This window comes from Hippoglossus stenolepis, chromosome 16, assembly GCF_022539355.2.
Source record: "Hippoglossus stenolepis isolate QCI-W04-F060 chromosome 16, HSTE1.2, whole genome shotgun sequence".
NCBI lineage: Eukaryota > Metazoa > Chordata > Actinopteri > Pleuronectiformes > Pleuronectidae > Hippoglossus > Hippoglossus stenolepis.
Window position 1 is genome coordinate 8,601,860 of NC_061498.1, and position 13,034 is coordinate 8,614,893.

At 43.9% G+C, this 13,034-nt stretch overlaps 2 protein-coding genes across 3 annotated transcripts; both read left to right on the forward strand.

Annotated features, from left to right (window-relative positions):
- The first annotated feature begins 22 nt into the window (after positions 1-22).
- si:ch211-256e16.3 (kelch-like protein 20) lies at positions 23-6,674 on the forward strand. Of its 2 annotated transcripts, none has more exons than XR_004698508.1 (12): positions 23-332; positions 411-692; positions 1,721-1,855; positions 1,928-2,119; positions 2,977-3,120; positions 3,272-3,458; positions 3,866-4,012; positions 4,165-4,293; positions 4,662-4,838; positions 4,928-5,085; positions 5,175-5,340; positions 5,831-5,967. XR_004698508.1 is itself a non-coding variant. In XM_035179604.2 (12 exons), the coding sequence occupies exons 2-12, from the start codon at positions 423-425 to the stop codon at positions 5,985-5,987; spliced, it is 1,851 nt and encodes a 616-aa protein (XP_035035495.1). In that variant the 5' UTR covers positions 25-332; positions 411-422; the 3' UTR covers positions 5,988-6,674. The 2 variants fall into 2 exon arrangements, 1 of the variants encoding a protein (XP_035035495.1); XM_035179604.2 differs by having other exon boundaries at positions 25-332; positions 4,928-5,074; positions 5,831-6,674.
- A 1,067-nt stretch (positions 6,675-7,741) lies between these two features.
- On the forward strand, positions 7,742-12,800 carry LOC118123807 (cytochrome b-c1 complex subunit 2, mitochondrial). The gene is made up of 14 exons (XM_035181419.2): positions 7,742-7,863; positions 9,114-9,191; positions 9,331-9,480; positions 9,576-9,640; positions 9,761-9,817; positions 9,913-10,037; positions 10,257-10,354; positions 10,501-10,558; positions 10,961-11,056; positions 11,137-11,336; positions 11,464-11,544; positions 11,628-11,704; positions 11,817-11,970; positions 12,466-12,800. Exons 1-14 carry the CDS (start codon positions 7,831-7,833, stop codon positions 12,547-12,549), a joined length of 1,356 nt encoding a protein of 451 aa, XP_035037310.2. The 5' UTR covers positions 7,742-7,830; the 3' UTR covers positions 12,550-12,800.
- Positions 12,801-13,034: the final 234 nt, after the last annotated feature.

The following is a 13,034-nucleotide window of genomic DNA, read 5'->3' on the forward strand; positions in this document are numbered from 1 at the left end:
AGAACCCGGAAGTGTGAGGGAGGGAGTTATCTACGGTGGTGGGAGGGACTTCCTGTGTGTGTAGCTCATCACCGCGGGAGTGTTTCTTCAGTGTTGTGGTCACGATCGTTTGTAACAGGAATCACGTGTGCGTGTGGAAGCTGCCGCGACTTTTCCCCGTCACCTGTGCCCGCGTCGTGTTTGTTCTCCTCGGTGCTGTGGCTCGTCAGCGCCGCCGAGCTGCTCCACCTGAGCTAAGCCTCATTAGTGGGCTAATGGTCGAATCTCGGACTCTCTCTCTGCGCGTCGCTGCTTCTCCTGCGACTTCCCCCTCATGTCTTTATAAAACAGAGGTGAGTTACTCGGGATTCGAACACCCCGGCTCGTGCCCAACGTGTTCTCGCTGACTCTGTGTGTGTTTGGACTCGCAGTGACAGTGAGATATGGCGGACATCACCGTCAACGCCGGTTTGCCGTCCCCCTCCGCGATGAACCTCACCTTTGGGTTGACGGAGGACTACGGCCCCGCCACCCCGGCCCCCCTGAGCAGCGAGGACTACCTGTTCGTGGAGGCCCGGCACCCCAGCACCGTCCTCCAGGGCCTCAACAGCCTGCGGCTCAACAACGCCTTCTGCGATGTGACCCTGTGCTGTGGCGGACAGGAGTTCCCCTGCCATCGCATTGTGCTGGCCTCTTTCAGCTCCTATTTCCAGGTGATAAGACTGATGACACCTTTTATACATACAGCACCTATCAAAACTAAGCTTCACAAATCAAAAAAACACAATCAGAACTTTAGAACGCACTCATAAGAGACAGCAAATTAAAGGTCCAGCGTGTGAGGTTCAGGTGAAAGGGATCTATTAGCAGAGACTGAATATACAAAAATCCTAGTGGTGTTTTAACTAGTGTGTTTCATCTAAATTGTACGTATTGTTGTTTTCTTTACCCTAGAATGGAACCTTTTGTATTTACACCTGGAGGGGGTCCTCTCTACAAACTTGACAAACTAAACACCTTTTTCACGTTTTTTATGACAACTGAAGGCTGCCACAGGTTCTCCTTGATGTTTGGAAGGGGAGGGTGAGGTGAGGGGTATTCAGCTGCAACATGCAACTTCACCTCTAGATGTCACTAAACTCTACACACTGAACCTTTAAGCATGACCACCCATACAAATAATCAAAACTAAAATTGGTTAAAAACCAAGGAAAGTGGGGATGAGTTAATATTTTATTAGCTTTTATTTATCTTATGATAAAAATATGTTTGAAAGTTTGATTCAAAGGAAGCTGACTCAGCCTGCCGTATTTCCTCAGCAGGGTGTCCCACAGCCTCAGGGCTCCTATTTCAAAAGCTCTGTCTCAGAAGTCTTCAGCCAAGAATCTGGAACAGATAAAGGGTCCCTGCCAGAGGATCTCAAAATGTCAGCTGGGTTTTACAGGGCTGAAAGGTTTGCAATATACCTAGGAGTAAGGCCATTAAGAGCCTTGTAAGTTATTAAAAATAACCTTAAAATCATTTCTGGAACCAGGGTGATGCGTTCCAACTGGTTTACTTTAAAAGCCTGGCAGCTGAGCTCTGTACAGTCTTAAGCCGGTCTACAGAGTTTTCTATTCAGACATGTAATAACAGGTAAACACAGCCTCCCTCACAGTCTTGCCAGGGACAGGCACAAAGACTCCAGGTCCATGTTTACATGCTAAGAAAATCACGTGAATTGTGCGCGTTTCCCCCTCAGGCAATGTTTTCCACTGACCTGATCGAGTCTAAACAGGAGCGGGTTGCCATCAATGGAGTAGAACCTCAGATGATCGGGATGCTGGTGAGCTACGCCTACACGTCAGAGGTCTACATCTCCAAAGCAAATGTGCAGGTAGGGCCTCCACTGTCACCTCGCCTCTCTCCTTCCTAAACAACACGAGTGCTAAGCATCACTGTGCTTCAGGCTCTGCTGGCAGCAGCCAACCTGCTGGACGTGATGGCCGTGAGAGAGGCCTGCTGTCGTTTTATGGAGCGTCAGATGGACGAGATGAACTGTGTGGGGATCCACTGCTTCGCCGAGGCCCATTCCTGTAAAGTGCTGGAGAAACGCAGCATGGACTACATCCTTGAGCACTTCAACAGTGTCTATCAACAGGTGAGAGGCTGACGGAGACCTTTTATTTTCATTCTAGACTGTCAGCGCTGACTCCCACACGCTGCCGTGTGGAGCTAATGAGAAATGTACTCCATTTAAAGGTTGATCAAATCTTAAATCATAGTTAATTTTTTATTCCCATATCATTTATATTGTGGTAATGTACACTAGATGGAGTATTTTTTTTAGTTGAATAAATAAAGTAGCACTATGAGCTTTGGGTTTGCTACAGTGTTTATCGTGTTATTTGGTCACCTGTCTTGATTCAAAGAGCAAACCTCCATCGTCATATCCATATTTATTTTCATTAAAATCTAATAAATAAATCAAAAAAAATTCTTGATATATTCCCCTAAATATTGAAAAATGCCATATCTCACAATGTCAAAAAAACTACCTGAATCCAACACTTAAATCTGACTTACTCTCAAAGTTAAGGGTCTTTTCCTTGGCCCATACCCCTCCCCTCCACGTAATTTTAAGAAAATCAGTTCAGCAGTTTTTGCATAATCCTGCCGACAGTCAAATAAACGGCGATGAAAACACAACCACTGCTGGAGGTGAAAATGAGCCACCAGTACCTGAGCAGGAGAACTGAACCTGTCAGTGTTGTGGATTTCATTTGTGAAAAGGTTTACCAGAGATAATATACCTGTCAGACTAGTTTAACTGCTGACAGACTGATTGTGTGTGTGTGTGTGTGTGTGTGTGTGTGTGTGTGTGTGTGTGTGTGTGTGTGTGTGTGTGTGTGTGTGTGTGTGTGTGTGTGTGTGTGTGTGTGTGTGTGTGTGTGTCAGTTGACTAAGTTGCTACTTACACTTTACTAAACTAATCATCTTCTAAATCTTCCACCCCAGGAGGAGTTCCTGTCTCTGTGTGTGGACAAACTGACAGAGATCGTTGGCAGTGACCACCTCAATGTGCCCAAAGAGGAGATGGTGTTTGAGGCCGCCATGTCGTGGCTGAATAAATGCCCTTCTCGCAAACAGAGCTTCGAAAAGGTCAGATTCACTCGAGCTTACACGAGCTGGGCTTCTTGTATTTTGCCTTCCCTGGTAAAGATACAGTATGTGGCAGAGAGGCGCTGTGGCAGTGACTGAGATGAGCTGTCTGAGTCGATCAGATTTCTCTCCTTTCATTCGTCCCTCGAAGGTCCTCGAGCATATCCGCCTGCCTCTCATCAGCCCCTACTACCTGCACGACGTGATCGAGTCTCAGGATGTGGTGAAGGAGAACCAGGCCTGCCAGACGCTCATCTCCGAGGCCAAGGACTACCTGCTGCTGAAGGACCGCCGTGGAGAGCTGTATTGCCCTCGGGCGAGACCACGCAGATCCACAGGTGAACATGGTCACACCTGCACGATGAATGGAAACACTCACTTTTCAGTCACATTTAGGTCTCACTCATTACTATGCATGGGTTGTTACACCTGGTTTCTACTCCTACACTCTACTAGGTGCTTAATCAATTAAATAATCTGACTATTTAGACATTTTATTAAATGTTATTAATCTTTTTAATAAAAAGACAAAAAATTCCCTGGTTTGGGTTTTTTTTATGTGAAAAATTATTATCTGTCGGTTTTTAACTTTTCCTGAAATTTTTTTAGACCAATCGATTAATGGTGTTCAGATGAAATCGTTAATCATTAGTCGCGGGTCCAACACCCCTCTACGTTGTATCCTACAAGCCTCTGCCTCGGCTCACTCCTCTCTGTTCCTCTCCCTCTGTTGCCATGGTAACAGGGACCGCTGAAGTGATAGTGACAGTCGGCGGGGAGGACGACAAGGTGGTGCTGCGCAGCGTCGAGAGCTTCGATCCAGTGACCAATCAGTGGAAGAATCTGGCCTGTCTGCCCTTTGCCGTGAGCAAACACGGGCTGGTTGTGTCAGGTGAGGGGAAAGGCGCTGTCAAATTTAGTTTAGAGGATAATTAACTCCATACTGTGTCTCCTCTCAAATGAGAAACCAAGCCTGGATGTAGTGCACATGACGGGTGACGTGTTTCTCTCCACCCACTCCCACTTCTCCATCCTCTTCTACAGACTCAACCCTGTATTTGGCAGGAGGGGAGTTTCCTGACGGCTCAGCCAGCAGAGAGATGTGGCGCTATGACCCCTGCTTCGACTCCTGGATGGAGATGGCCCCCATGAATGTAGCTCGATCTGAGTTAGGTTAGGATGACTGATCTTGTTCTTTTCCTGCAACTCAGAGCATTTAATAGTCATGTTTTAGTTTCACTTCAAAACCTCCTCCTTTCCCTTTGGTTTGAGTGCCTGCAGTGTGGGTGCAAAAACAGCATCAATTTTAATTTGCTGCTCTCTATCCATAGATATCCTTAATATTTAAGTACTTTATATTTACATCGGGAGCGGCTCCCCTCACGCTGGCTGAGTTTTTATGACACCTGAAGGCGGAACCACAGGTTCTCTTTCATGTTTGTGAGGGTGAGGTGAGGGGTATTCAGCTGCAACGTGCAACCTCACCACTAGATGTCACCAAATTCTACACACAGACCCTTTAAGTATCTCTCTCCTCTCAGGCCTGGTGATGCTGGACGGCTTTGTGTATGCAGTGGGAGGTTGGGAGGGGCGGTCGCGTCTGGACTCGGTCGAGTGCTACAACCCCCACACCAACTCCTGGCAGTTCACAGAGTCTGTCAAGATGGCCGTCACAAGTCCTGCTGTGGTGGCCCTGGACGGACTGCTCTATGTTACTGGTAGGAAATGAAGGCTCTACACATGTAGGTTATTCTGGACCTTGTCCTTTTTATTTTTTATTTATCCATGTCTCCCTGTGTCCTGGTAGGTGGGGCAGTTCTTGAGGACGGTGACGGCACAGATCTCGCCCAGGTGTACAACCCTAAAACCTCAGTGTGGACAGAGGTCACACCGATGCAGATCGCTCGCTCTGGTTCAGCAGCCTGCACACTCAAAGGAAAGATCTATGTTATAGGTAATATTCATGTATGTTTCAGCCATTAGTCTTATTCTTATTTTCTCACTGGTCAACAAATAGTCTTTTCTGTTGTTGAACCTCTCTTTGTTTCTTGCAGGTGGATGGCACGCCTCGACGGAGAACACAGATAAGGTGGAGTGTTACAATCCCAAGACCAACCAGTGGACCATGTGCGCCCCCATGAAAGAGCGACGCTACCGACCAGGTGCTGCTGTGGTGGATGGAAAGATCTACGTCCTGGGAGGAGAAGAAGGCTGGGACAGGTGAGGAGCGATTCAGAAAAGCTGCTGATACACATAATCTTCATCCATTTTTGTGGTTGTCGAGCAGAGGAACCATTTAGGGAACTTATTAGCATTTAAAAACCAGTAAGTAGTCTCCAAAAAGGACCTGCTTCAAAGATGGTGCTTCACAACACCCCAGGAACTATTGTTGCTGCTTGTGTGACAAAACCTTTCTACAGTGACAGAGCGCCAGAAATATCATTGTCAAGACTTCGTGATGAGATGTTTATTGACTTCAAAAACAAAGTAGCCTGTAGTTAAAAATAGTGTGTGTATGAATGAATGTATGAGTAAGACAAAGGAAGGAACCGTTATTTATGTTATCATCTGCATATGTTTTATTCAGCAGGATCACACAAGAAGTACTCGACTGATTTGTAATAAAGTTCTCATTAAATCTTTGTGTGAAACCAGATCAGGAGACATAATTTTAAAAGGCAAGTTTAACGCTGATGGTTCTTACATGCAGATATCATGACACTATTGAGAGGTACTGTGACGAGACAGACACCTGGGAGATCGTCGGGGAGATGCCCACCAGTCGCAGCTGGCTCAGCTGTGTCTCTCTCCAGCTGAGGAAGGACATCCACATGAGCAGCTTTCCCGGGACGCCAAATGACAACTGAAGCACTACAAAGTCATTGGGGAATCTCTCCTGGTGGTTATTTGCACATTGTTCGGGGACAGTGCACTACAAAGCTCTGAGCTGTGGAGACCAGCAACCTGACAAGTGATGCCTGGATTTGGCACAGCGCTGTTTGAGCTGTTACTCGTGGCAACATGTAGTCGTGACGGCTTGTGGTATGAGCCTCACTGATTTGGGTTCCTCCTTTGTGCGTGGAGACAAAGGAAACGTTGTTTACACACATGATCTCATGTAACTGAGATGGACGACTCGGTCAGGAATCGGAACTCACTTTCTGTGTGATGTGAACATGTTTGAGATGATGTTTTTATGTCCGCACACCTCAAATCTGTGAAGAAGGTCCCAGCCAACATAGTGTATTTTTGTATCATTGTTATGTGATGTATTTATTGGGGTGTGACAAGCTGCTGGAATGAGAAAGTAAAAAAAGAAAGTGAAAGTTTTGCTCCATTAAAAGATGCTCTGTCAGCCAAAGAATCGAATTGTGAGGAATTTCCAACGTTGCCTGTGAAAGACATCTTTTGTGTGAGCGGTGTTTCCGTAGTTCAAGTTTAAATTTTAAAGTATTTGTCTTAACAAACTGTAACCTGTTAGGTATATTTTTGTAATGTAATGTGCGTCGTGAATTTAAATGGAGTTAGGTTCTAATAAAGATGTTTAATTCTTACACTGTGCGAGTGTGTGTGTTAACAAATTTCATAATTTGGTTTAGTACTGAACTGTTAACTTTTGTAGATTAAATTACTTAAATATCAATCATTCATTTTGCATTATAGTCTTCCTCAGTCGGAGACACTGGAGGATATGTCACTAAGTAATGCACATGGTTATGTTATTAGAATATTCTACGTATACAGTAAGCAATTTGTGGAGGGATGATGGGAGATGCCACCCCCATTGAACAACAATGTCCCCACATCCCCTAGGTGCGAGTGCTGTGTGGGCAGGTGAACATCTGCAAACTCAATCACAGGATCCATGGTTTAGTTTTATAAGTTTAAACCAAATGGCTTCAAAAAGAACAGGACAGCTCTCTCTCTCTGTCTCACAAACACACTGACCATGAATTCATCAATTAATTAAATTAATTGGTTATTAGTGAATAAGTTAATGAATTAGTTTAGTATGGGTCTTATCTGATTAAATGTTGACCTGTGTTATTACTACGGCTCTGTTTTGTTGGAGGAATTGTTGCTGTTTCTAAATATGAACAGCAGGGGGCAGCAGTATCAAATACATGATAGACATCATCCGTTGAATTTCATCATTATTATTCTTCCCCATTGCTCACTCAGTTTCTACCACTACAAACAAACACATTTCAGATATAGCAGATGCCCCCTTGTGTTTATAATAAATACAGGTATGATTCATTTATCAATATACAGATAAACAAGTATTTTTTTAAAAATGTCATATTAAACTTTCCCCCCAACCTTTATTGACAGGGACATTGAACATATAAACATATTTCGAACATTCTTTACAAGATAAGCACCGAATAACAGCTATAAATTTAAAACAATAGATAAATAGATAGGGGCAATCTGTACATTTGAGTTTATTAAGTTACACATTTTCAATTAGTTCTTCAAAGGTTTCAGAGATGAGAGGTGGTGACACAGCTCCTTGTGAAATATGCGGTTGTGTTTTTAGGAACCTATTATGTAAAAAAAACTATTTTCCACAAATAATAATAATGTTAATTGCTAAATCAGAGATGGTGAACGATGCTCTGCGCGGTGCGGTGGATTGTGGGTAAGACGTCAGCCCGCCGCCATGTTTGTCTTTCTGCACCGGGCTGAAGGAGAGAGTCAGGCACCATGAGAGGAATCCGGTCTCTGAACAGTCTTCCCGTGAGTCCCCTCTTCTCCCCGCTTGGCTCGAGCTGTGTCCCGGACACACGCGATCGGAACTTCACTCGGTTACTTCTCTGGTTTTGGACAATAAACCCTCTTTTAGCTGTTTTTTTTAGCGCGGTGGCTAGTTAGCTTCCTAGGTGGCTAGCTAACACCGGCTTTTCCAACGTAAGGCTAGCTCGCATGTTTTGTTTTTACAGCTGAGTTAAGTGACCCCCGTATCATCCACTTACACCGATAGTCAGATTCAAGTGTGGGTAACGTGTGCATGTAAAGCAGGAGTTTGTTTCTGTTTAGCTTAGCCACTTGTAGCTTCGTGGGGTTCTCCTGAAGGTCAACGTCCGATCCTGTGCTTCTGCAGTTCTGTGTCAGTGTCCTGGACATTATCCGGAGACTTTCTGACATTTGACTGATCTCAGGCTGTGTTGACAGGGCACACACACATGTGGTCTTTGCTTCAAGGTTATAACTTGCACGGGTTATTTCAGGTCACCCCCCCCCACGTTAATTTAGGACAGGTTGGCTAGTGTCTGCTGTTTGTTCCAGATGAAAATGAATACACAGTGTTATATGGAATAAAATTAAATATCACCAGAATTTTATTTTAGGTTATTTAAAGTCAAACTCGGAAACATAGGGTTGGTAATAAAATGATTATTTAATACATAACATGTTTATCTAGATTGTAGGTAATTATATCTTTCTATAACATTGATTTCCTTTTAGTCAAGACTGGGGCTGCAATTGACAGTTTTTATCCTAACAAATTTAAATGCCAATTATTTCCCCCACTGTTTGGTCTATTAAATAAAGAGGAATATGTCCACTCCACTCGTCTCTTAGTCCTGGGTGACATGAAAACAGCACAGAGACCGTTTGTCTTTAAGTTTTGACCAGGTTTATCAGACAGTGATTTATTTTCCCTTCTTTTACCTGAATCAGGTAAATTAATCAAGTCATATGTAAATATAAATCAAGGATAAATGGAGCATAATATGAACAAGTAGCATTTTGTGTAAGAAAATAAGGATAATTGAAATTTTTCCTATCCTGTTGGTCACCTGGTGATGCCTCTGATTTATCTTGTGACCCACAGAAGTAGGTGGTGGATTACAGATCTAGCCATCTCTCAAATACTCATTAGGGTTATAAGTCATGTTGATATTTTTGAGGTTAAGATTTGTCCGATCGAATGTCTTTACTACTTTCAAAGATATGCTTTTCACGGCTGTCATCTCTTCCCACAGAAACGTTGCTATGCAGCTGCCAGGAGGAGTGAAGCTCTGACTGAATCCCTCGCTGCTCCCCCTCCTCAAAATGTCCAGGTAGCACTCTCCTACATTTGAGTTCCTGTTCAAGACTGAACTGTAATAATGAATCAAAAGTTTAATCAGAGAAAAGAAGAGCGAGTAGCAGGAATATTGACACTGTTAATTTACAAGGATATTTTCATTGCTGCTGCAGGTGTCAAAGCTCCCAAACGGTCTGGTGATCGCATCACTGGAGAACTACTCCCCCTTGAGCAGCGTGGGTGTGTTTGTGAAAGCTGGGAGTCGCTATGAGACTGTGGAAAACCTGGGTCTCTCTCATGTGCTACGACTGGCAGCCAACCTGGTAACCTGTGAATGACTTTGTGAACGTGCAATGCTTTCTGGGAAAAAATTGAATTGTGTTCAGTTAGCTTCATGGTTACTTTTTCCCTTTTGTAGACTAACAAGGGGGCATCTGCCTTCAAGATCTGTCGAGGTGTGGAAGCACTGGGGGGCAGCCTGAGGTCAGTGAGGTTGCTCTCTGCGCATGCTTACACAGACTGTCCTTGCTTGTCCTGCTATAAATAATTTGGAGAATACCAGTGTAACTGAATCTGAACCAACTGCCTTTTGTTTACTTGCAGTGTGACATCATCACGAGAGACCATGGTCTACACTGCAGACTGTTTGAGAGATCACCTGTAAGTGCTCCCATCTTCAAGTTTGATGTGCTTTTTATTTAAGGTCATGCAGATGCCACAGTGTGTCCTCACCGCTCTTGTATCTGTGTGTCCAGAGATTCATTATTGGAGTATTTGGTGGACGTGACCACAGCTCAGGAGTTTCGACCGTGGGAGGTCGCCGACCTGACATCCAGGGTGAAGCTCGACAAGGCTCTGGCTCAGCAGTGTCCTCAGATAGGTTAGTATCAGGAGCAACCTGTCAGCATTGAGGAAATAATTTTCACACAGTTATTGAACCCATCTGACAAGTGCTGTAAGAGAACCCAAATATAAACTGAGCTGCTCTTAGCTACAGAGCAGGCTGCCGATTCTCAGTGGAGTGGCACGTCCCATTTTAAGGTCTTTGTCCTGTTTTCCTCGGCTGAAATTCAGGTCTCTTTTCCCTTTTCTCCCCCAGGTGTAATTGAGAAGTTGCATGAAGCAGCATATAAAAATGCCCTGTCCAACTCTCTGTACTGCCCTGACTACATGGTCGGCCATGTCTCCTCTAAGCAGGTAGCACCTTTGTTTGGTTCTGTTTCTCTACATTGGGAAATAGTTCATTGTATGGTCTTGGAACTGACTTCTCAGAGTGAACGATTGCAACGGGTTAGATTTTGCATAGCTCTTACATTTGTTTCCTCCTCCTCCTCCCCCTGTAGCTGCAGTCCTTTGTTGAAGACCATTTCACCACTGGCAAGATGGCTCTTGTAGGACTAGGTGAGTGTCTACTAGTATGGCTGTATCACTTCCCTGCACCAGCTTTTTCTTTCACATCACGCTATGCTTATCAAGACTCCATTTTACATTTGATGCTGTTGTATCAGTCTGGTATCAATTGATTTACTTTTGTGTGCGTGTCTGGTTACACTTAACCAAACTGTTAAATTGGGCATCTGTCAAAGGCTCAGAGGTAAATCAAAGAAAAGGATGACACCAACACTATCTGTTTGTAATAATTGGTGGGTTGCTACAAGTGTGGGCTTGCCTGTGTGATAATACATCATGCTAATATGGCAGCTTGTATCCTGGGAATGTGTGGCATTTTCCCCTTCACAACAGTGTGTTTTTTTCCACTTCAGTTGTATATTGATTTCGTTACTCTCTGATTTATGCATCCAGGTGTGAAGCACTCTGTCCTGAGGCAGGTGGGCGAGGGTCTCCTGAGTACCCGCAGTGGGGCCAGTGCGCCTGTGGCTAAATCTGTGTACCGTGGAGGTAAAAACTTGTGTTTGAAAGGCACCACACACACTTTCCAAATCGCTTAATTCTCATGATGGTGTTATGTGCATGCGTAGGTGAACTGCGAGTGCAAAACAATGATGACCTGGTCCATGCACTGATTGCCAGTGAGGGTGGTGTGACGGGTAGTGCAGAGGCGAATGCCTTCACCGTGCTGCAAAGAATCCTGGGAGCTGGTCCACATGTAAAGAGAGGCTCAAACATCACTAGCCAACTGTGTCAGGGTATTGCCAAAGCTACCACACAGCCCTTTGATGTAAGTAAAAAAATTGATATAACTTTTATTAGGCATTCAATTTGTTCTCAGGATTACTTTGTTGCATTGCTTCTAAATGCAGAGAGCTTTGTTTTGTAATGTCACATGACCTCTGGTTGTCTTACAGGCCACAGCCTTCAATGCCTCATACTCGGACTCTGGCCTATTTGGTGTCTATACCATTGCACAAGCGCATTCTGCAGGAGAGGTGATTACCCAATACACTCCTTCCAAGACAAATACATTTAAAAACGTGACATAAGCTGAATTTCCCTGAATGTTTCTGTGCAGGTTATCAAAGCTGCCATTGCTCAAGTGACAAGTGTGGCTGAGGGAAACGTGTCAGAGGCTGACATCACCACTGCAAAGTAAGTCCACTGTGAAGAAGCAGTTTTATACCGCACACAGATGTTATTGTACACTTTTCACTGCTGTGCTGAATGTGTTCTGATTGTGTTGAATGTGTTTGACTGTGCATAGAAACCAGGTGAAAGCCGATTACCTGATGTCAATAGAAAGCTCTGAGGGCCTGATGGAGGAGATCGGTGCTCAGGTTCTGAACACTGCAGCATACCACCTCCCTGATACTGTTCTCCAGGCCATAGACACTGTCACCCAGGATGATGTGGTCAACGTGAGTGCTTTCACTGCAGACATGACAATAGGACAATCTTTTATCATCACTGTTGCTGGAAATCATTCTGCTGGTTATTTTCACATACACAGCTATAGCTTTAACTCGGCATTTACGATTAATTGAATTCTTGCATTCAGTGAATATGTGTTTTTGTGAGAGCATACTTAAAGGATCTTTTGGGATTATTGCAGCCTGTTGCAATGTTAGGTGTATTTGTGGGAACAACCTCAAATTCCTGAAAATTAAGGTTAAACCAATTACCACTAACATGTTATTAGGTCAAATAAATTCAAACTAAAGCCATCTTATCCTTAACCTAAATAAATGCATTGCAGAACTGATGAGTGGTTCTTTTGCAGTTTCTCTCCTGAATCATTAAACTTCAGATTTGTTCTTACTTTAAGGCTGTTGCCTCCTGAAAAAGCAGCAGAATTGTTTCTTTCTACCAAAATGTTTCCACACATTAAAATGATCTTTCTCATCTCTCTACAGGCTGCGAAAAAATTTGTTGATGGCAAGAAGACCATGGCAGCTAGCGGACACCTCGGCAATACACCGTTTGTGGATGAAGTATGAAAGTAAAGTTTAAGAACTGTTGAGTTTTAACTTGGGCATGCAGTGCTTGGCTGCCTGAAAAAAGAGGAACGACCTGAAAGCCACGGCCTCCTGCAACAATTCATTTGACCTCACCAATCACTTGTATTCTGTCCTGCAGAACGTGTGAGCTCCAACAGGGAGACCGGATCATAATGCAATTTTTCTGTTGTCATTTTTTTTGTCGATTTAACTGTATATCTATGTAAATTAAAGTTATGACGGTAATAACAGATGTCTTTTGCTTGAATTTGTGCGTTTGAATGACTATTACTGTAGCTTTTTGTGTGAGGATCTACAGCCATCAAGCATTTTCAAGCACTGTATTGTTCCCCTCATCAGCCAATAGGGGGACACAAAAGCACAAACATGACTATAACAGGGTCTTGCAGAAGTTTCCTTTGATACAATGTTGAACATCAGATGTAACAACAGTTGACTAAGTATCAAGATGTAAAGATTAAGTT

Bases quoted from the DNA above. Each gene is read 5' to 3' on its own strand.
- si:ch211-256e16.3 (XM_035179604.2), top strand. From the start codon at position 423: ATGGCGGACATCACCGTCAACGCCGGTTTGCCGTCCCCCTCCGCGATG. The intron at 2,120-2,976 runs GTGAGAGGCTGA...CTTCCACCCCAG, and splicing joins TCAACAGTGTCTATCAACAG to GAGGAGTTCCTGTCTCTGTG. The intron at 4,294-4,661 runs GTTAGGATGACT...CTCTCCTCTCAG, and splicing joins TGTAGCTCGATCTGAGTTAG to GCCTGGTGATGCTGGACGGC.
- LOC118123807 (XM_035181419.2), top strand. From the start codon at position 7,831: ATGAGAGGAATCCGGTCTCTGAACAGTCTTCCC. The intron at 9,481-9,575 runs GTAACCTGTGAA...TCCCTTTTGTAG, and splicing joins TACGACTGGCAGCCAACCTG to ACTAACAAGGGGGCATCTGC. The intron at 9,818-9,912 runs GTAAGTGCTCCC...CTGTGTGTCCAG, and splicing joins GACTGTTTGAGAGATCACCT to AGATTCATTATTGGAGTATT.